Genomic DNA, 23,780 nt, shown 5'->3' with positions numbered 1-23,780 from the left:
ATTTTATTTTTTTTGTGTATTTTTATTTCTTTATTAATCACTTATGCCATAGCTCTAAGCAATGAGCAAGAAGAAAAAAAACATCATAAAAGCATCATATACATCAAGTACCAAAAAGATTAACACGGTAATACACAGGGATAATATATAAACAGCCATAGAAGGGAATGCCACTGCCAAAAAAGTTCATCGTAAAGCCAAGGTACTAAAGTCAGCCAAAACCTGCGGAAACAGGAAAGTCATCATAGATTTAAAAGTCTTTAGACCATCTGTAATGCCGAAATATCTCTGGCAATGAATTCCATAGGTAAACAAATAGAAGGTAACAGAAAAACACCCTTTTTTGCTATTAGTGAGTCCCATAGGACAGGGGCAGCAACCGAGAATGCAGCTTTTCTGGTTTCAGCTAGACAAGCTGGCCTGAGCGAAGGAATGGCCAGCAGGACCTCTCTGCAATGACCTGAGGGACCCCGGAGGATTACAGATTCGTAGCAAGACATTCGCCCAGGGCAAAGAATCCAATCTTAAAAGTTTGTGAACCAGCATTACAACTTTGCATTTAACACGATACTGATTATTGAGTCAATGGAGATCTAATAGTACCAGGGTTGTGTGTTCCCTCTGGTTCTTTCCTGGAATGAGACATGCCATTGCATACTGCAGCAACTGTAAAGCTTTTAATGTAGAGCCAGGTAAAGTCAATAATTATGGCATTCCCATAATCCAACAGTGGAGAAAGAGATGCTTAAATCACACTGCGAAAAATCATAAGGTCACAAGGAGTAACAGTGGGATTTAAACGCTGGTTTTCCTGAGTTGTAACCTGCTGTTCTAGCCACTAGGCTACAGCCACCAGCTGATCTCCTCCCACCCCTCTTACATCTCTCATTCCCCCCCCCCCCCCCCCCTCTCTCTCCACAGCCAATCTTGCTCCACTTGAAACTTGGAAGGGCAGGTAAGACATCTTTTAAATAAATAAATACCATCCTCAAACCCTGCCTCCATCTGTTTTCCTCCCTTCATACAGTCCCCTGGCCAGGTCAGCAGCAATGTTTTCCTTTAGGCCCTGGGCCAAAGATGGATGACAACTGAGGGAAGATAAGGTATGCTGATGACAGAGGAAACATTTTTCTTTTGGGTAAATGTTAGTGTTGGTTGAATGGCAATCTCCACCAGCCTGGCTGGTCCCAAACTTGGTGGTGTTCTGCAAGCAGCAGCATTAGTAATGAAAGTTAACGTGGGGCCTGAGAGCTAGGGCAAGATCACAGGCCCTGCAGCAGCCCCCAATCTCTTCTCACAGAGAGCTTCCTGTTACCACCACTGCAGTAATGGCTCACAAGCCCCATGCTGACTTCCACTATTAATGCTGCTGCTGTTGGCATCTGAAGAATGCTGAGGCAATGTGACCTCAGTTGAAAGTTTTATTACCTCACTTGGGGTCCCAACCTATAGTTTGGGAAACCCTAGACTACCTGGTTAATTTTCCCAATGGAGAGTGGTGAATGAATAGTGCAATACCCCATAGATTTGGAAAACAAAGTAAAAACTGAGATGATCAGAATCATAGATGACACAAAGTTATTCAAAGTAGTTTAATCACAAGTAGATGGTGAAAAATTGTAGGACATTGTGACATTGAGGAACTGAGCAACTAACTGACAGAAAAAATTTAACGTGGATAAGTACAAAGTGATGCACACAGGAAAACTATTCCCAACTATGTATTCTGTGTTAGGTGTTAATAGCCATCAAAAAAGCAAATAAAATAAAACGTTAGGAATTATTTGGAAAAGAAGAGAGAGTAAAACTGAGAATATCATAATGCATCTCTGTGAATTCATGGTGCAACTGCACCTTGACTAATGTGTTCAGTTCTGGGTGCCCCCTTGTCAAAATAGACAGTAGAACTAGAAGAGGTACAGAGAAGGGCAACAATTATCATAAAGAGGATGGAACTGCTTCCTTACGAAGAAAGGCTAAATGAGTTAGGGTTCTCCAACTTGGAGGAGGGAACACTGGGAAGGGATTTGACAGAGGATTAAAGTTAATAGGGAACAGCTATTTATCTTTTCAAGTGATGCTAAGACTAAAGGGCATGCCCCGAAACTAATATGACAGATTTAAAACAAATTTAGAAAGTATTTTTTTCAGTCAATGAAAACTTAAGCTGTAAAATTTGTTGTTGGAGGATATGATCAAGGAAAGTAGTTTAATGGCTGAAATGAAAAAAAAGTTTTCCAACTAATATCTTGAGGATAAGTCCATTTAGGCCTGGGGACCACCACCTATTACTACTGAAAGCTGGTCCTTTCCAACAAGGACTGGATCTCCTTACAAGCACGTGCACGCCTCCTTCCGGCAGCATTCAGAACTTGCCCTGCAGCAGGGGGGAGATATGCATGCCTCCTCCTGCCCATGCTGGCAGAGGTGGGAAGATGGCCTACTGGTGGAGGTGACTGGAGGGAGTGAAGGAAATGTTTAATCGCCTGGACAGGGTGGGAGGGAGGCAGGGCGCCTCATATCAAGGTATGCACTTGGTTCCCCCCACCCCCATTCTTCCCCTGACCCTGGGAGTGCTTAAATATAGCTGCCTACTGCGACGGAGGACATATAATGCTTGAATATAATCCACTCTGAAGTGTTGAAAAGCAGAATATAAATACATTAAAATAATTATTATTATTTAGACATTCAGTGGGGAAATGTTTTCAGCCCCAAGCATTTAGCCAGTTAACTCCTTAGTTACATGACTAGATCCCCCTTTAAAATTTCCGCTCCCCCCCCCCTCCACCAAATGCACCAAAAACACTGACTAGAACATCTAAACATGTTCACATGAGGTAACCAGTCCTTCCTCTAAGTCTTACCATATGATTCCTTGTTCACGAAAGATGTCTCCAGGGGACACAATATATCCCTTGTAATAACAAGGGCAGGCGTCCCGGGTTACACAGTTCCCAGAGTCATCCATGTAGAGGCCTTCTTTACAGATGCAACCGTCAACTGGGGGAAACTTGACGCTGCAAGTCACGTCGGGCTCATTTATATAGCGGCAGGTGGGTTGGCAGGAATCAATCAAGTATCTGTAGGTTTGTGAATCCGAGCAGCTACTCATGTATGAGTCTTTTGGGAAATACAAAGCAACATTATAATAAAATATTTTGGCCAACTAAAATGACCACTGTGCATTTAACAAACATGGGTAATTACATTCATGAGCAAAATGATCCGCCAAACAAGTGCATAGTTTGAGGTGTACTGGATATTATAAAGATGTTTTAACACTCATGCTCCCTCTCCCCTCAATCATAAGCCAAAAGAGTAAAGATTTATTCTGTGCTCCATCCTGCTCTCTGTACACAGAGGCATGCACTAATGCATTATTACCCCCCCCACCCAACCTCACCCTTTCCTTCTCCCTCTGGACATACCATGCTAATAACTGCCTAGGATAAACCTATGTTTTTGTATCTTACAGTTTTTGTTGATTTATATATTTATCTCTCTCTAATTGTTTCTTAGTTTAAACTCTGTACTGTCTTCCATTGCCCAGGTTTTATGCTCCCTGTTTAATGTAACTTTACTTTCTACCTTGTAGGGATGTGAATCGTTTTCCATATCGTCTTAACGATAGAAATCGTGTGGCAGGGCAAGAAAATCGTCTTAGGCACGATTTTTTAGTTAAAAAATCGTTAAAAATCGTTTTTTTCCGATTAGTGCGCACTAACTGGGAGTTAGTGCGCACTAACTGAAAATGATACAATTTGACACTTTTCAGGTCAGTTAAGGTCAGTTTAGGAATGAATATGTATTCCTATTGGCTGCCCTCTTATTTATTCATGTTACCAAGTTTCCTACTGACAGTATATGGGGGATGGGAAATGGAAACAGTTGGTAGCTTGACAAAACAAGTAATGTGATCAGTCAATGTGACTAGAACTTGTGCCCTAACCCTGATACCAGGGGTATTGTGATCTTCCTGCACACAGTGCCCTATCCCTATTAATACCAGGAGTGTTGTGATCTTCCTGCACACAGTGCCCTATCCCTAATACCAGGGGTGTTGTGATCTTCCTGCACACAGTGCCCTATTCCTGATACTGGGGGTGTTGTGATCTTCCTGCACACAGTGCCCTATTCCTGATACCGGGGGTGTTGTGATCTTCTTGCACACATCCCGATATCAGGGATAGGGCACTGCATGCAGGAAGATCACAACACTCCTGGTATTAATAGGGATAGGGCACTGCATGCAGGAAGATCACAACACTCCTGGTATTAATAGGGATAGGGCACTGCATGCAGGAAGATCACAACACCCCTGGTATCAGGGATAGGGCACTGTGTGCAGGAAGATCACAATACCCCGGAGGAGTGAGGGTCAGGCAGCTCCCCCCTGTCTGTGAAGCCAGCCTCTCACTAGTAATGCAGGGAGGGAGCTGTCTCAGACTTCACCATCCTCCCCCCCCCCCCCCCTTACCCACACACCATTCACTAGCTGGGACATGGGGGAAGTCAGGAGTGAGGGTCAGGCAGCTCCCCCCTGTCTGTGAAGCCAGCCTCTCACTAGTAATGCAGGGAGGGAGCTGTCTCAGACTTCACCATCCACCCCCCCCCCCCTCACCCACACACCATTCACTAGCTGGGACATGGGGGAAGTCAGGAGTGAGGGACAGGCAGCTCCCCCCTGTCTGTGAAGCCAGCCTCTCACTAGTAATGCAGGGAGGGAGCTGTCTCAGACTTCACCATCCTCCCCCCCCCCCCCCTCACCCACACACCATTCACTAGCTGGGACATGGGGGAAGTCAGGAGTGAGGGTCAGGCAGCTCCCCCCTGTCTGTGAAGCCAGCCTCTCACTAGTAATGCAGGGAGGGAGCTGTCTCAGACTTCACCATCCTCCCCCCCCCCCCCCTCACCCACACACCATTCACTAGCTGGGACATGGGGGAAGTCAGGAGTGAGGGTCAGGCAGCTCCCCCCTGTCTGTGAAGCCAGCCTCTCACTAGTAATGCAGGGAGGGAGCTGTCTCAGACTGGTATCAGGGTTAGGGCACTGTGTGCAGGAAGATCACAACACTCCTGGTATTAATAGGGATAGGGCACTGTAAGAGATGACTGTAGTAGATTGAATAAAGATCTGATGTTTCTGCTCTCCTCACACCAAACAAAAACAACACACAAGCAGAGAAGCCCTTCTTACAAAGCTGAGCTAGTGAGTTAAGTAGGAGGAAAAGTAAACATACTGGTGCCAGTGTGGCTACTTAAAAAATACACTTACCAACAATCAATTACATATATTTGAACTGTGTACAGTTCCAGCCAGGACCACCTTTCTAAAATGCACAGTGATTGGCAAATTCAACATGCACTAGCATTTCAGGTGCCTGCTAACAAAAATAATAAACAAACAAGTTCTAGTCACGTGAGTGCTGATCATTACATTACTTTTTTTGTCAAGCTTCCAACTGTTTCCATTTCACATCCCCCCAACCATATTGGTAACATCAATAGATAAGAGCACAGCCAGCCAATAGGAATACATACATACATATTCATTCCTAAGTGACCTTTACTGACCTGGGAAGTGTGAACACTTTGTTTCATTTTCTGTTGGTGTTCGTTAGTTTCCAGTTCCATTTCCCATCCCCCCAACCATCACCTCAGTGGTAACCTTGGTAACATCAATAGATAAGAGGGCAGCCAGCCAATAGGAACACATATTCATTCCTAACTGACCTTCAGTGACCTGGAAAGTGTTTATTTGTATCATTTTCAGTTAGTGCGCACTAAATCGAGTTAGTGCGCACTAACGGGGAGTTAGTGCGCACTAACTCGAGTTAGTGCGCACTAACACGATTTAACGATTTTTAACGATAAATCGTTAGAATTTCTATTGTATCGTGTTCTATAACGATTTAAGACGATATAAACATTATCGGACGATAATTTTAATCGTTGAAAAACGATTCACATCCCTACTACCTTGATGTTAATTGGTTTCCCCTCAGTTACATTGTAAACCGGTATGATAAGACCTAGTCTTGAGCATCGGTATAGTAAAAGAAATTAAATAAATAAATAAATAAATTATTACAGCCAAAATGGTGTCCGGTCCACTGGCAAAACCTGGGTCAGCGAATGTGTGAATCAGTACAGCATCCTCAGATCTTATGACTATGTTATCAGTAGTGCTTATCCCTTTTAATTCACTGATAAAATTTAAATACCAATTGGAAAACACATATGCATCTTTATGACCTTTTCTTAAACTTTTGGGTGTTTGATTGGCCAAAGTTTAACTCTGTTAGATATTGCTGTATATTTTCATGCAGCCTGACCAATTTAAAGGAAATAGCAAAATGAGTAGCAGGACAAAATACACCATAATAGACAGGACAATTTTCAAAGGATGTTGCTGTGCTAATAATGATTAATGTGGTTAAAATCCTGTACTTTCTTTTCTCCATGCCAGAAAGGGGCAAAGCTAGGAGGGGGAGGGAAAACACAAGCAAGGTTCTCATTTTGAAATTCCCCCTTGAACTGGCCCTCCTGCAGGTAGACAAGCCAAAAGGAGGTCCTCACTGGCCCCACATTTTCATACAGGGCTTCCCTTTGAAATTTAGCTTCAGGTGCCTGGGGTAGACCTGTAAGCTCCCTGGACAGTTTCAGAATTGGCCCCCCACAAGGTATAAGCAAAGTCCATGAAGAGCAACACGATAAACTATTCAACTTAAGAAATAAGAATGGCTGCAGGCAGCATATACAACAATAAAATGTTTGGTTTTTTTCCTAGTGGGTTTGATCATCTTTGTGTTTCCCAAGTCAAATGAAGTCCAAAGAATCATTTTCTTCTCACATCTACCGTAAAAGAGTTTTTCCAGCACCTCGTTCTCAAGAAACAGAATGGGGGTCAGAGAACTGGACTTTTGAGAACTTTCCACTTGCTTTAATCACTTACTGCAGACATTTGTCCTCCATCCACTTAACACAACTCCTCTTTCGGTGCAGACACGAACGTAGGAAGAGAAAACGGCACACATGCAGTCCTCGCTGTTCTCACAGTTGCAGGTGGTATACATGCAGTCCTGAGAAAGCAGAACCCAGCAAGCTCCGTTAATCCTCGTCACAGAGGCATGCTCATCCATACAAACCACCCTTCAAATTGCACCCAGGTGAATGACCTGCAAGCCTTCCCACAGCCTGGAGTTCGTTCTTGAATGGCTTTAGATTTTCGCTGCATTTCAAATCTCTATATGGCATACTTGGATTTAATTGCACCCTCTGAGCTGTAGCTCTGGTGCCCCAGAACAGTCCAGATAGCTCTAGTGTCAGTTCCATCCATCATGGAATCAGTTACCGATCTCGCTAAGGCGTCAGGCTTGCAGTTGCGTTTAGGAAGCAAGTGAAGATCCATTTCTTTAGGCAGGAATTCTATCACATGATCTGACTACTTATGATCGAGCAGTTATGTTCATATTAGGCAGGCATTCCAATAAGTTGACTGTTCTTGACTGGGCTGTTCATCTACAAATATATGCAATTTGATGAGTGAGGTAGTGTTTTATTTGGTTCCATTTGTTTTAAATTTTGTTTCTATGATTGTTTTTATCTGTAAGCCACTTAGGACCTTAGATATTACAGCCTATACATAAATAAACAGTGTAATCAATAGCAAGTGGGTGCATGTCTTTAAGTTATGTGCATGGGTTAAAGGGTCCCTTGTATTGAAACTGCATGGAGTTCAGGGCAGCTCCAGAGAGAACAGCTCAGAATGAACATCCTCTTGTTGTGTTTCTGATCCAACATGACTAGTTTCATCCAGTATCCTAGTCTGAGTCTGTTTCCAACTCCCTAGAAGGATTATACAGTACATCCACTGAATTCCCATCTTTCCAGGACTATTTTCTCTGCTCTTCCTTAAAGGAAGGTCAGAATCTCCCAGCTTTAAATATCTGTCTTAAGGAAACCCCCAATAAAGAGAGATAGTTACATCAGCCCATGCAGCCTCTACTGCATGGGCTGATGTAACTACTGATGTAACTACTGATGTAAGGACTGGCAGAGAGCTTGCATTCTGTCTTGGTGCATCGAATGTGTGACAGTGGGGGAAATACTGATTGTTGTTGCTGCTGACGTTTAATAATCAGTGTGTTAAGGGGCCCTAAGTAAGATCCTTATCACTAGAAATTTGCCGGAAGAATTCTAAAGGACATTACGTAATCTCTTCTTTTGGGGTTCTATCACTATTAGAAATAAGGGGGTAGATATTCAAAAGCCATTTAGATGGATAACTCAAACATTATCCATCTAAGTGGCAACTGTGGCATATTCAGCCACTTATCCGGCTATAAGCCAGATAAAATAGGCTGGACAACCTGCCACTTAACCGGATATCTAAAAAAAAAAAAAAAAAAACCACAGTCTTAAAGGCCCCAACCAGTCACCTTCCTTGCGGGGCTGAGCCTGACCTTAGCTCCCCAAAATACATTAACTGATTAACATGAAATAAAGGCCGTTGGTCAGTGACTGTCTCTATACCTTGCTCCCTGGTTCGATTTTTATTTTTCTCAAAACACTCTACCTCTGGGCGCCCATCCCTGCACCCGTGGTTGTACCTTATATATCTCTTTATCTTCAGCCTGGATCGCAGTCGCCACCTCCTGTGACCTGGTCCCCGACTCTTCTGGTGTACCTAAACAGTGACGCCAGAAGCGTCGGACCCAGGTCACAGGAGGAGGCTACTGCCATACCAGGGAACTCTCAGGGAATTTGCATCTGTTGCTAGAAATCTCAGGGCCTCTTTGTGTGTGCAGCTCAGCCACTCCACTTTCCTCAGTAAGCCCGCAGAGAACAGGAGAAGTGGGGTGAACCTGGAGTAGACACCACAAGCTGCATGTAGGGAGAAACTGGAGAGGGGCTGCAATATATGCAAAACTCAGTCTGCAGCTGTGATTCCAGGACTTGGGACTCCCTCAGCTAAGGGCAGAGTGAAGATGCAGAAGTCATGGAGCTGAAACATAGGGGAAGGGAGCAAAGAGAGTGCTGGGGTCAGGAAGAGACGAAGGGGAAGTATTCTGGGTCATCTCGGGAGGGGGGGACAAGTAATGGTGGTGGGTTGGAGAAACAGGGAGAAAATGTGGATTAGTTGGGGAGGGTTGTGGCAGAGTGAAAGCTGATATATATATTATTCCATTCCTCTCTCCTCACCTTGCCCTTTGTTAATCAACAGCAATCTCAGGGAGACTATAGCTCAAAAGTTGCCAGGGATGGTTACCGCGATCCAGATTGAAGATAAACAAACATTTAAGGTACAGAAAGGGTAGGGAGAAGGAGGGAGCTAGGGTTGGTATGGGGGAGGGAGGGAGGGAAGAGGGGGCCAGAGGTAGAGTGTTTTGGGAAAAATAAAATCGGACCAGGGAGTAAGAGGGAGGGGGAAGAGAAGAGACTGTCACCAACCACTAGCCTTTATTTTATGTAAATCAAAAGAATATCTGTTTATGTTTACCATTATTCTAATATTAGCCAATTAACCTAAATCAAGGATCTCCAGTAGGACGTTTTATCCCACCGAATATCCAGGACAAGTTATCCAGCTAACTGTAGCCAGATAACTTGTCCACTAAAGGTCCTACTGAGTTTGGACCCCAGGTTTTATATAAGGGATTGGCATATTTCTTTGAGTCTGTTTTGATGGAGAATCACTAGGGGGACTCTCCTTGGGTCAATATATGGTGGTGCTCAGAGCGGGAATGTGTCTTTCTGTTGAGTTGGGGGCTAGAAGCTGGGATGGGGGAATCCTTTTCATTCTCTGTAGCCAACTGGCCATGGCACCAGTATTGCAAGACTAGACTCCTGGCCAGTGCCACTGAATCACCTGGGAAGAATCGGGGAATTATCAAGTAACTTGGAAGAAACTCCCTTTCCAGAGGAGAAGCTGCATGAGGATTGTGAGTTCTGAATTCTCTCTCTCTTCAAGTGGAAGGACTAATTTTTTAGTCCATGTGCTAGAATGGAAGAAGAGAAAAGAGCAGGGCTGGTGGAAGCACTAGGCGACTGCCTGGAGTGCCACAGGTCGGGGGGGGCAGCATCGACATAGTCTCTCCTTCTTGCCTGCATGGCTGGAAGAGAAAGCACCACAGTGCAGTCCCACGCGGGTGCGAAGGAAGAGAGACCATGCCGATGTCAACGAAGGTGGGAAGAAGAGTAGATCCTCACCACAAAAAAGAGAGAAAGTACTGGCCAGGGCCGCACAGCAATGAAGAGCAGGAGGAGCAGCGGCAGCCAAGTAGCATGGCCCCGCCCACTCAGAAAGCTGTAACGTCAGTCTCGGTCCCCGCCTCTCCTCCCGCTCAGCTGTAGGAAGCTGCGAAGGAGACAGAGAACCATCAGCCCCCACCAGGGCCGGTGCTAGTTTTTTGCTGCCCTGTGCAAACAATTACTGTGCTGCCCCCCCCCCCCACTCCATTCATGCTTTCTCTGTCCCGGGCCCACCAATTAACACCCAGCTCCCTTCAGTGATACAAACTTTAAAAACTGCCCCCCCCCCCCCCAAACCCATGGCTGGTACAAGGGTATTAGGTGCCCAAGGCAAATCTTATAGCCTTGCACAATGCCCCCCCATACCATACACACTGAAGGGCTATGAATTTATATTTTACATTTAAAAAATCAAAGTACAGTATTCTGAGGTAAAATATCCCTTACATTATATTTACATGCACTGCTGTGATGCCAACCAGAAATCCCTGCAAAAAATAACACTTGGAACCCATATGGTATTAGGTCTATTGTGATGTGTGTTGGGTGTGGGCTTGACCCTCTGAAAGCCTGAATACACTAATACACTTCCTATTAGGAGAATGCCTCACCTCAGTCGTACATACAGAACATAAACAGACCCTCACCAAATACAGAATAGAGAAATACAATCGAGCAGACAAAAACTGAACTGGAAACCGCAAGAAGCCAGACACTCTATGCAGTGCAACAATGAAAAAACAGAACCATCACCATAACGCTAGCAGCCACAACCGTAACCTCAAGTCGCTGGCATCCCTTCCACCCATCCCCCCTTTTACCTTATTGAGCATATTTATGCATACATCATCCGTTAAACAAAGAAACACCAGAACTGTTATCGGAATAATAAGGCCACAGCTTTATTTAACACATTATTAAAAGCTAACACATGGTAACCGAGCCGGTATGTGCCTCCGCTGCTGCCTGCCAGAAGGACCAAGCAGGGCAGCCATGCTCCATGGGGCCCTCCGCCTTGTCCCCAAGCAAGGGGACCCCAACCATTGGCGCATGCTCTGCCCTCTCTTTGGGCCGCCCAAGGCACTGATTGGCTGCCAAGCCATCCTGTGATGCCACCGGCACCACTTGCAAGATGCCCCACTGGCCCGGGTAACCGGCCCCCTCCCTCTAAGCTACGACATTAACCCCAATCATACATTTGTCGACGTATACTCACTAACGTGTTTACTGTCAAACAGCTTATCATGTTGTAACATGCTTTTACAGATACACTGTGATTTGTTCACTTACGATTAACCTTGCAGTATAACTATGCCGCTCTTTCGACATTCCAACCATTAAACAGACAAAAACTCCCTTATCCCGATAACTTAATAGAGGGGGGGTGGATGGCTTGCCGGCTAGGCAAAAAAGGGCCGCATGGCCTCCGTCGTGGCCCTTTAAAGGGCCGCTGACGTCATCAACCCGTGCTGCCGTTCCGCCCCCCCCCCACCCCACCCCCGCCCGCGATGACGCGTTCCCAAGCTGGGGGAGTGGAGGCATCGGGCCACACAGTGGCCGCCTTACCGCCGCGCCGTATGCTCACCCCCCCCCCCTCTATCTTGTGTCCAGCGCTTCGGTTACAAGTGGGCTCTGGCCATGAAGGCGCATGCCCACCTATTTCCTCAAACATCAAAGTCGAGAAATAAAATGAATGCATAATCATAATACTAAAAACATACTAATATTTTTTAAAAATTGATGAATAAAAGATCAAATAATTAAAAACTCATATACAAGTTTTTTTAAATGTCCCAAACACCAATAAAATATTTCAAAACAGCAGACATCAAATAACATCTGAAAAAGAAAACTAAAAAGGATTTTAAAAATTCACGCTCTAGTCTCCATACCTGGGAACTTTGATTTCCAGTCACCCTGAGATTATCATGGATTAGTGAGAGAGGGATGCACAAACTTTCTCCTCTCTTTCTTATATATATACACACACACACACACACACACACAAGCTCATACACACATACGCTCCCTCTCAGACAAACCCACAGGCATCTCCAGCTCTTTTGGTTGGGATCTACCAGCAGCATCAGGCCCTCATCTTCATTTCAGCTGCTGGCAGGTTGGAATCCACCTGTAGCACTCATTCTCCCTCTCTCTCTCTCGCACGCTCACACACACACACACACACACAACCCCTCCAAGCATTCATACACATGCGCATACTGAAGGCAGACCTCCTCTCTTTCTTTTGCCAACAGCCTTGGAGCCTCTCTCGTTCCTCTGCTGCTGCTATTACTGCTGCCATGTGGCTATTGGGGAGGTGTCGATCGTTGTTACTGGCACTGAAGCCCATTCTGCTGGCTGCTCTGTGCAGGCCCCACGGTATTAAATATTTGTGGGCTTCCACTTCCTCTATGCTGATCTCGTATATTGCAAGATTGGCATAGAGAAAGTGCTACTCTTGCACATTCCCTTATGCCAATCCCTAAAAATTTAAAAATGATTGTTTTTTGGGTTTTTTTAACCTTTGCTGTCTGATCTTAGTTTTCTAATCAGTTGGTCACAAGCTTTTTTCCCACCTTCTCTTTCTTGGTCTTTTGCCAATTCCTTTTACAGGGATCTCTTTTTTTCTGTTTCTTCTCTATCTACTTGTCTTCTTTCCTTCTTCCCTCAAACACACATTCAGGATCTCTCACTTGCTCTCTTTCACATACATTGGCACAGGCCAATGTATGTGAAAGAGAAAGAGAGCACACATGCAGTCTCACATACACACACTCACAACTTTCACTCTAAAATGCTCTCTCTTTTAAATGCTATCTCACTCACAGATACAGGCTTCTCACTCTCACACACAGGCTTCTCACACAAACACACACACAATCACAGGTTGCCACATGCTGTCTCTTCAATCATTCAGGCTCTCATTCCCACACACAATCTCTCAATTCACTCTCTCTCACACACACTCAAGCTCTCAACTCATTCTCACACATATACATACACTCTACAGGGCCTCAGCCTCAATCTCACCTCTGGGCTTCCACTTGTGGGTTGCTGTGGGGTGGGTTCCGCAGTGATCCCACTCTTCTCAGGCCACCGCGAGATGGGATATGCAGTGGCCCCATTGCCAGGCCTCCTCTTCTTGGGCTGCCACAAGGTAGGATCCGCAGTGGCCCTGCTGCTGGGCCTCCTCTTCTTGGGCCGCCACGAGGTGGGATCCCATCTCGCGGTGGCCCTGACACAAACTCTGCTCCTCTTCTGCAGTAGCCGATGCTCTGCCTCCTTCCTGCCTGGGCGGCTCGACAACATTTTTCTTCCGGGGCCGTGCAGGCAGGAAAGAGGAGGAGCACCTGGATGTGACATTTCCTTCTGCTGCCGGTGGACCTGATCCCAGTGGCAGAAGTAGAGGCCCATGGTGCCGCCGATGGGAACAGGTCCACCGACGGCAACATGGGCCTCTCCCTGCTCCCAGTGCCACCCCACTGGATAAGCCTCCCCATGCAATTGCACAGTTTGTGCACCTGGTGGCGCCGAGCCTGACCCCCGCAGGCCTGAAGAAAGAGGAAGAGCACCATGGGCTGTGGGAACTGAAGAATAAGGCTGTTGCTGTTGGCCTTGTGCTGCTAGGGGAGGGGCAGTGAGTGAGAGAGCATGTTTGTGTGTGTGTATATGAGGGAGAGCATGTGTGTATGTATAAGAGAGAGGGTATATGTCTGTGTGTGTGCATGTATGAGGGACAGGGTATATGTATGTATGTATCAGAGCAAGCATGTGTGTACATATGAGAGAGAGGATAAAGTTTATGACAAACAACTCCTCTCCTTTCCCCTTGCTAATCTACAACAATCTCAGGGAGTTTGGAATTCAAAAGATCCCAGATATGGACAGCGGGGGGGAGGGGGGGGTTATCTTTATAAATTGTAACTATTTGGTGGTGACTGATATGTCTGCTTTTAAGTAGTTAATTGGTATTTGGAAAATTTGTATAGCTTTTAAATTACTGGATGTTCTATTCGTCAGCTGTTATGAAATATTTATTCCCTGTACCTACCCAGATCAGTCCAGACCCCTGGCTTTTGCCTCCCGTCCAGCAGATGGAGACAGAAAACATTTCGCTAACACTGGCATATAACCTGGCAGTGCAAAACTTACAGTCTGAGGAGTAGTTTAAAAAAAAAAAAAAAGGAATAAAAGAAAGAAAAAGCAAGAATAGGAGTGGAAAAGTTACCTCCCAGAATGTTGGCAGGTCCCGGTGGGACCAGCCCTTCTGGTTTTGAGGCGGTCGAGCAGGACCTTGGGAACCCTTCTTTACCTCAATCCTTTTCGCTGTTAAGGGTAGACAATTGGTGATGCAGGTTTCCTCCCCCTCCCGAGGACACCCAGAGCCTGCTGTTGATCTTCAGAAAATCTGGTCTGTTAAAAATGTGTTCTATTAAAATTTTAAAAAAGAAAAAAGCAGGAAAGGTAGTTTCTCTTGGCTTCTCTGTCGGAGCGCTTGGCTCACAAGGCAGAGTAGGAAGTAGCGGGCAGAGTCATTTTTGTTTTTGCTTCCTCGACGTCCTCTCAGCAGCAGTGTTGGTGCACGTCTGGAGCCATCCCTCGTGGCAGCCGCCGTTTCATGTGCAGGGAGACGCGCGCTCATGGCACGTTCAGACCAGCCTTTGTTTCAGCTGCCCTCTCTGGGGAACAGGGCAGCTCAGGAATGCTGGTGAAGGCATTGGGGAGGCATCAGGCTGCTGCAGGGACCGTGGGTGAGGCCGATGCTGCAGCCAGCCCCTTCCCGGTTCACTCGGGAACAGCAGCCATTTTGAATTTGCTTACAGTGGCGACTAAGGCTGCGAGGGGAGAGGAAGCCCTTCCCCTGTTTCCAGTTGTTAGAAGACCTATGGAGATTCAGGGAGCTCGGGAACCTCTCTCTCGGTGACAGGATTCTGAGGACTCAGCAAGTTTTTCACTGGACTTCGTGCTTTTGCTTCACAAAGCATATCTAGCCAGGAAAGCTGTGGGGCACTGATTTCCTGCACGTGAGGAGCCTCAGGGGCCGAGTCCTTTCAAATGACCCAGAATAGCCGGGGCTAGGGCAGCCACCAGAGTTCGGTGAACTCTGAACATTTAGAGGACTTGAGCAGCCCCTCAGGAGAGTCGGAAGTCAGGGACCCTCTGGTGGAGGACCCTCCGGTACTGGACTATTTTGCAGACTGTCAAGGCTCGGATGAGGGGCAAGGGCAAGCACAGATTGTGGATGGGGATGATCCCCAGGTGGTTTGTCTTTTCCGCAGAGAAAAGTTGTGGCCATTGATTTTGTTTGTGCTGAAGCAACTGGGAATTAAGGAAACATGAGAAGATTCTGCTCATGAGAAGGTGGATTCAGTCATGGAGGACTTACGAGGACCAGCAAAGGCCTTTCTTTTCCATCAGTCGGGAAGAAGCTAGTGTTCTGGGAGTGGGAGACTCCTGAGACTGGTCTGAAGGTTAGCAGAGCTATAGAAAAGCTGTATCTGTTACCAGAGGGCACTTTGGTAGCTGCAGCAACTCCAAAGATAGATGCCTCAGTGGCAGCTGTTATATGGAAGACGACTATTCCTGTGGCTGGTTCGGCGGCATTAAAGGACATGCAGGACAGGAAGTTGGAGGTCCATCTCAAAAAGATATTTGGGTAGACTGCCTAGCATTTGGTCTGCAGTGTGCAGCAGTTTTATGCTTCAGGCTGGGCTATGCTGGGTTCAGCAGTTGCAGTCTGCTAAGCACTGTCAGCATCAGAGGCCAAACGAGCCAAACGGCTGGAAAGTGCTGTCTGATTCAAAAGCCAATCAGATCAAGCAGATGGAAGCCATAATGAACTATGGAGTGGATGCCTTATATGACATCATCCGATCTCAGCCAGGTGGCTCCTTTGGTTGAGAAACTGCTCGGCAGATGTTTGGTCTAAATCTCAACAAGGGGCATTGCTCTTTAAGGGGAAAATGAAACATAGAAACAGAAATGACGGCAGAAGAAGACCAAACGGCCCATCCAGTCTGTCCAGCAAGCTTTCACTCTTTTTTTTTTTTTTTCATATTTATCTGTTACGCTTGGCCCTTATTAGTAACTTTTTTGTTCTAGTTACCTTCCACCCCCACCATTGATGAGGAGAGCAGTGCTGGAGCTGCATCTAAGTGAAGTATCTAGCTTAATCGGTTAGGAGTAGTGACTGCTGCAATAAGCAAGCTACTCCCACGCTTATTTGTTTACCCAGCCTGTGCCATTCAGTCCTTGATGGTTGTCGTCTTAATATAATTCCTCTTTTCTTTATTCCCCCTGCCATGAAGCAGTGAGTTGCGCTGGATATGTATTCCAAGTGAAGTATCAGGCTTAACTGATTTGGGGTAGTAACCACCGTAACACGTAAGCTACATCCATAATTATTTGTTTACCCAGACTATGTAATTCAGTCCTTGTTGGTTGTTGCCTGAATATAAATCCTCTTTTCCTTTCCCCCCCTGCCGTTGAAGCAGAGAGCTATGCTGGATATGCATTGAAAGTGAAGTATCAGACTTATTTGGCTTGGGGTAGTAACCTCCGCAACAAGCAGGCTACTCCTCGTTTTTTTTGTGAATGCAAATCCTTTTTACCACATTTCCTCTTGCTGTTGAAGCATAGAGCAATGCTGGAGTCGCATTGACAGTGAGTATGTTTATTGAATAAGGGTATTAATCTCCAGGTAGTAGCTGTCATTCCCGCAAGCTACCCCCATGCCTCTTCTCTTCATTCACATCCTCTAGACTTTATGGATCCACAGGGTTTTTCCCACGCCCCTTTGAAGTCCTTCACAGTTTTGATCTTCACCACTTCCTCTGGAAGGGCCTTCCAGGCATCCACCACCCTCTCCGTGAAGAAATATTTCCTGACATTGGTTCGGAGTCTTCCTCCCTGGAGTTTCAAATCGTGACCCCTGGTTCTGCTGATTTTTTTTCCAGTGGAAAAGGTTTGTCATTGTCTTTAGATCATTAAAACCTTTCAAGTATCTGAAAGTCTGTATCATATCACCTCTGCTCCTCCTTTCCTCCAGAGTGTACATATTTAGATTCTTCAATCTCTCCTCATAAGTCATTCGATGAAGACCTTCCACCTTTTTGGTCGCTCTACTCTGGACCGCCTCCATCCTGTCTCTGTCCCTTCGGAGATACGGTCTCCAGAACTGAGCACAGTACTCCAGGTGAGGCCTCACCAAGGACCTGTACAAGGGGATAATTACTTCCCTTTTCTTACTCGATATTCCTCTCTCTATGCAGCCCAGCATTCTTCTGGCTTTAGCTATCGCCTTATCACATTGTTTCGCCGACTTCAGATCATTAGACACTATCACCCCAATGTCTCTCTCCTGCTCCGTGCACACCAGCCCTTCACCCTCCATCAAATACAGTTTTTTTTTATTTCCACACCCCACATGCATGACTCTACACTTCTTGGCATTGAATCTCAGGTGCCATATCTTCGACCACTCTTCCAGCTTCCTTAAATCCCGTCTCATTCTCTCCACTCCTTCCTGCGTGTCCACTCTGTTGCAGATCTTAGTGTCATCCGCAAAAAGATAAACCTTATCTTCTATCCCGTCCGCAATGTCACTCACAAAAATATTGAACATGACCAGTCCCAACACCGATCCTTGTGGCACTCCGCTTAATACCGCTCTCTCTTCAGAGTAAGTTTCATTTACCATCACAAATTGTCTTCTGCCCGTCAACCAATTTTCAATCCAGGCCACCTTGGCACTCACTCCTAAGTTTCTCATTTTATTCACCAGCCTCCTGTGCAGGACCGTATCAAAAGCTTTGCTAAAATCCAAGTAGATGACATTGAGTGCTCTTCCTCAATCCAATTCCTTAGTCACCCAATCAAAAAAGTTGATCAGATTTGTCTGACAGGACCTTCCCTTGGTGAAACCATGCTGCCTCTGGTCCATCAATTCTGCTGCTTGTAGATAGTTCACAATTCTTTCCTTCAGCAGCGACTCCATTACCTTTCCCACCACCGAGGTGAGGCTAACCGGCCTGTAGTTTCCAGCCTCCTGTCTGCTGCTGCTCTTGTGAAGTGGGACCACCGTCGCTCTTCTCCAATCACTCGGCACTACTCCCGTTTCCTGGGAGCTATTGAACAGGTCACACAGTGGAGCCACCAGCACATCTCTGAGCTCCCTCAGTATCCTGGGATGAACCTCATCAGGCCCCATGGCTTTGACCAGCTTCAGTTTTCCTAGCTCTTCCCATACATTCCCTTCCATTAACGAAGTTTCATCCCTTCCACTTCCCTCCAGTTTCTTGTTAACTAGTGTTGGTCCTTCTCCGGGGTCTTCTTTAATGAATACCGAACTGAAGTATTCGTTTATTATTTCTGTCATTTCTTCATCTGTCTCCACCCATTGATCCTTTTCACCTTTCTATTTCAGTATACCACTTTGGACTTTTCTCCTTTCACTGATGTATCTGAAAAATGTTGTCACCTCACTTTACCTCTTTGGCAATCCTTTCTTCCACTTGAATTCTCACTTTCTTGATTGCTTTCTTCGTCTCCTTCACTTCCACCAGATATTCTTCCTTGTGTTCCTCTCTTTGGGATTCTTTATATTTCTTGAACGCTGTTCTTTTAGCTTTTATTTTGTCAGCCACCTTCTTTGAGAACCAGATAGAAAAGTAAAGAAAAGCAAGAGAAAAATGAAACCTAACATATAGATTAGTTGCTTGGTAATTGCTCCTTTTAGTTTGGTCAACTGTTGTTCCACATCTCTCACGTTCTCCCAGCCTTCTAGTTCTTCCTCCAGGTACTTCCCCATTTCATCAAAGTCCATGTTTTTGAACTGCAAAACTCAAGTCTTCGTGTTACTTCTCTGTATCTGATTTGTGATATGAAACCATACTGTATGAAGATCACTGGTGCTGAGGTGGGCACTCACCTGGACATTAGAGACATTATCTCCATTAGAGCGAATTAAGTCAAGTATAGCTCCCTTCCTCATGGGTTCCATTACCATTTATTTGAACAGAGCCCCTTGCAGGGCATCCACTATCTCTCTACTACTGTTAGATTCTGCAGAGGAGATTCTTCAGTCTACATCCGGCAAATTAAAATCTTCAACAATCAACACTTCTCTCTTCTTTCCCATCTTTTGGATGTCTTCAACTAGATATTTGTCAAGCTCTTCCATTTGATTTGGGGGCCTGTAAACTACTCCAATAGAAACAGAAGTCCCATCATCTTTTTTTAGGTCGGCCCATAGTGCTTCTTCTTTGCCCCATCTTCCTTGCAGCTCAGATGCTTGGATATTGTTTCTGACATAAAGAGCTGTTTGGTAAAGACTTGGAGGAGCTGATACAATTCCTGAGCGAGGACGTAGGTTGCCAGAGAACAAGCTACAGAGCAGCTAAGGGTATTTTTCCACGCATCCTCGCTTTAGGGAGAATCGGCTGTTTTGGCCGAGTGGGGCTTCTAAAGGGGCCCAAAGACAAGGGTCCTGGTACCAGTCCTTTCAAGACCAAAAGCCAGCCAGAGATGGCTCCAGCTACGGACCATCAGGTTCCAAGTCCGCCCAATGAAGCGAGGCAGGCTCATTCCTTGGTCCCGGTTATAGGGTGTTGGTTGACTCTTTTCTTTGAAGAATGTGCCAAGATTATGTCAGATCAATGGGACCTAAGTGTAATAAAACAAGGCTATGCTTTAGTGTTTGCATGCCTGCTGAAAGATTGGTTCATGGTGTCTCATTGTGCATACGCAAACAATTGGCGGGTGGTTTGGGAGACCATTGACTGTCTACGGATGCTGGGTGCCATCGTTCCCATTCCCGTGGGGGAGCGGGGGATGGGAAAATGCTCCATTTACTTTGTGGTTCCAAAGAAGGGAGGGATCTTCTGCCCAATCTTGAATCTGAAGAAAGTGAAAAAGGGTGAACAGTGGAGTGCCTCAGGTATCTGTACTGGGACAGGTGCTTTTCAATATATATTTAAATGATCTGGAAAGGAATATGATGAGTGAGGTTATAAAATTTGCGGATGATACAAAATTATTCAGAGTAGTTAAATCTCAAGCAGATTATGATACATTACAGGAGGACCTTGCAAGACAGGAAGATTGGGCATCCAAATGGTAGATGAAATGTAATGTGGACAAGTGCAACATGTTGCATATAGAGAAAAATAACCCTTGCTGTAGTTACACGATGTTAGGTTCCATATTAGGAGCTACCACCCAGGAAAAAGATCTAGGCATCATAGTGGATAATACTTTAAAATCGTCGGCTCAGTGTGCTGCAGCAGTTTAAAAAGCAATGTTAGGAATTATTAGGAATTAATAGGAAGGGAATGGTTAATAAAACAGAAAATGTCATAATGGCTCAATATTGCTCCATGGTGAGACTGCACCTGGAATACTGTGTACAATTCTGGTTGCCGCATCTCAAAAAAGATATAGTTGCGATGGAGAAGGTACAGAGAAGGGCAACCAAAATGATAAAGGGGATGGAACAGCTCCCCTATGAGGAAAGGCTGAAAAGGTTAGAGCTGTTCAGCTTGGAGAAGATGGCTGAGGGGGGGATATGATAGAAATCTTTAATATAATGAGAGGTCTTGAACGAGTAGATTGAATCAGTTATTTACACTTTCGAATAATAGGACTAGGGGGCATTCCATGAAGTTAGCAAGTAGCACATTTAAGACTAATTGGAGAAAATTCTTTTTCACTCAACACACAATAAAGCTCTGGAATTTGTTGCCAGAGGATGTGGTTAGTGCAGTTAGTGTAGCTGGGTTCAAAAAAGGTTTGGATAAGTTCTTGGAGGAGAAGTCCATTAACGGCTATTAATCAAGTTTACTTAGGGAATAGCCACTGCTATTAATTGCATCAGTAGCATGGGATCTTCTTAGTGTTTAGGTAATTGCCAGGTTCTTGTGGCCTGGTTTGGCCTCTGTTAGAAACAGGATGCTGGACTTGATGGACCCTTGGTCTGACCCAGCATGGCAATTTCTTATGTTATTTATTTATTTATTTAGGATTTTTATATACCGGCATTCTCAATACAAGTATCGAATCAGGTCGGTTTACATAGAACAAAACTGTCGCAATAAAGGCGTTACATTAAACAGCGTTTCTTAACATATGAGTAACATATAACATATAACATATCATATAAAATATAAATAAATAATACAAATTTAAATATTACATAGACTATAATAATACTAATAACTCGTCAACAGGACGTGGATAAATACAAAGGATGTTTAAGGCATGAGTATATATCTTGAATAATTAGAGGGGTAGTCTAAATAGTGATATGTGGGTACATAGACCTTGTTGCTGTGCAGAGTCCGAGTAGTGCATGAGTAAAAGGAGACTGATAATCAGAGAAGGAGTCTTAAACAGGTGTGTTGTTCAGATCTGACGTGGTTAGATCTGGAGGGGAGTATGGCTGATCGAGGATCTGATGTTGGACTATTTTTCTCTTTGACCGGTGTCGGAGTGATCTTGTGATTCTGTGTAGGCTTGCCTGAAAAGCCACGTTTTTAGGTTTTTCTTAAAAGTTGGATGACAAGTCTCTTGGCGAAGATCCGGCGGTAATGAGTTCCAGAGGGTGGGCCCGGCTGTGGAGAGTACTCGTTTTGTTCGTTTGGTTTTGATCGGGGGAGCATATAAGGAGCCTTTGTAGTTGTGCCTGATGGGTCTTTGTGAAGTGTGAGGGCGGAGTCGTGAGTTTAGATTTAGGTGGGCAATGCCCATGATATCCTTGTGGATCATTGATAAAGTCTTGTAGGTGATTCTAGCTTTTATAGGAAGCCAATGAAGGCTGTGAAGAATAGGTGTTATGTGGGCTCTTTTATTTGTGTTAGTGAGTAGTCTCGCTGCGGCATTCTGCACCATCTGTAAAGGTCTTGTGGATAAGGCTGGAAGGCCTAGCAGTAGAGAGTTGCAGTAGTCCAGCTTAGACAGAATTATGGACTGGACTACTAGCCGGAAGTCACTGAAGTGAAGAAGGGGTTTAAGATTTTTTAGCACTTGGAGTTTGAAATAGCATTCTTTAGTTGTGTTGGTAATGAAGGATTTAAGGTTGAATGTTCTTATGTTCTCAAAGTTCCTCATTTTCAGATGGAGATTCTACATTCAGTGAATGCAGCGGTGCACAAGGGGGAGCTTCTAGCATCTCTGAATTTGAACAAAGCTTTCTGGCACATAGCAATTCGACCAGACCATCAAAGTTTTTTTGAGGTTCATAATTCTCGGGACGCATTTTCAGTTTTGTGCCTTGCTTGTCAGTTTGGCGATGGCCCCAAGAACTTTTATCAAGGTGATGGTGGTGGTGGCGGCTGCTCTCAGGAGGGAGGGCATTTTGGTGCACCCATACCTAGATGATTGGCTTATCCAGGCAAAGTCAGAGGTTTTATGCAAGCAGGCGGAGGCAGTGGTATTGCAGCATCTACGTTCCCTGGGTTAGATTGTGAATCTGTCCAAGAGTCAGCTAGCTCCTTCCCAGATGTTGGAGTTCCTGAGGGGGGCGTGTTTGTACATGATGGAGCAAATCGACAAGTTACAGAGACACATTTGTGGCTGGTGAGCATGTGTTCAGGTGAATAGAGGTTCATCCTGGAGAGGTGATTCTCATGGTCCCGGAGTGGCCTCTGCCTCCTTGGTTTGCAGATTTAGTCAATATCGCGGTGGATGGACCATTGCGTCTCACTTATCTCCCCAACCTCTTGTGCCAAGGTCCCATATTTTCAGATCAGGTGGCTTGCTTCTGTCTCATGGCTTGGCTTTTAAGAGGCAGCATATGAGGGCCTAAGGATATCCCAAGGATGTCATCTCCACCCTGTTGCAAGCTAGAAAGACCTCAATGTCCTTGGCTTATGTGAGGGTGTGTGGAGTCTTTGAAGCATGGTGTGTAGAGCAGGAAGTTGATCCTAACTCAAGCGTCAGTTACACACATTTTGTCTTTTTTGCAACAGGGACTTGTGAAAAGTTTGGCTTTTAACTCTCCTGGAGTCCAGGTGGAGGCTTTGGGCTGCCTTAGAGGCAAAGTCCAGGGGGTTGCCTTGGCTGCACATTTGGATGTGGTACGTTTTCTCCAGGGGGGAGCAGCATTTACGGCCCCCCCCCCAGCCTGGAAATTGTGCCCCTCCTGGAGACTTAACTTGGTTCTCAAAGGGTTAGGGCTCGGCTCCATTTGAACCAATCCAAAGAGCGGCTGTGAAGGTTATTACTTTAAAGGTTGTTTTCTTGGTGGTAATTTGTTCCGATTTTGGAGCTATAAGCTCTATCATGCAGAGATTCTTTCATATGAATCAGTCGGTGGCACTACTGACCTTATGGCTCTGGATGCAAAGACACCTCTCGCAACAGAGTTGAGACTTTTGGAACTGGGTGGTGTTTCGGTATCTAGAGATCACTAATAGTTTTTGTCTGTCACACGGTTCCTGATTGCAAGTGGCATCCTGGGCCAAATGTCAGCAGGTGTTGCCACAAAAGATTTGTAGGGCAGCTACTGGGACGTCATTGAACACT

At 45.3% G+C, this 23,780-nt stretch overlaps 1 protein-coding gene across 1 annotated transcript in view; it reads right to left on the bottom strand.

Moving 5' to 3' along the window:
- The window catches only part of LOC115079483 (mucin-5B-like), a 289,301-nt gene that overhangs the window by 148,928 nt on the left and 116,593 nt on the right, over positions 1-23,780 (bottom strand). The window contains exons 16-17 of the mRNA XM_029583107.1: positions 6,958-7,084; positions 2,868-3,123 (exon numbers count right to left, since the gene is read on the bottom strand). Of these exons, the coding sequence (XP_029438967.1) occupies positions 2,868-3,123; positions 6,958-7,084 (383 nt within the window). The remainder of the gene's footprint in view (positions 1-2,867; positions 3,124-6,957; positions 7,085-23,780) is intronic.

This window comes from Rhinatrema bivittatum, chromosome 17 (assembly GCF_901001135.1).
Source record: "Rhinatrema bivittatum chromosome 17, aRhiBiv1.1, whole genome shotgun sequence".
In the NCBI taxonomy this organism is placed as follows: domain Eukaryota; kingdom Metazoa; phylum Chordata; class Amphibia; order Gymnophiona; family Rhinatrematidae; genus Rhinatrema; species Rhinatrema bivittatum.
This window is presented reverse-complemented; position numbering and strand designations above follow the sequence as displayed.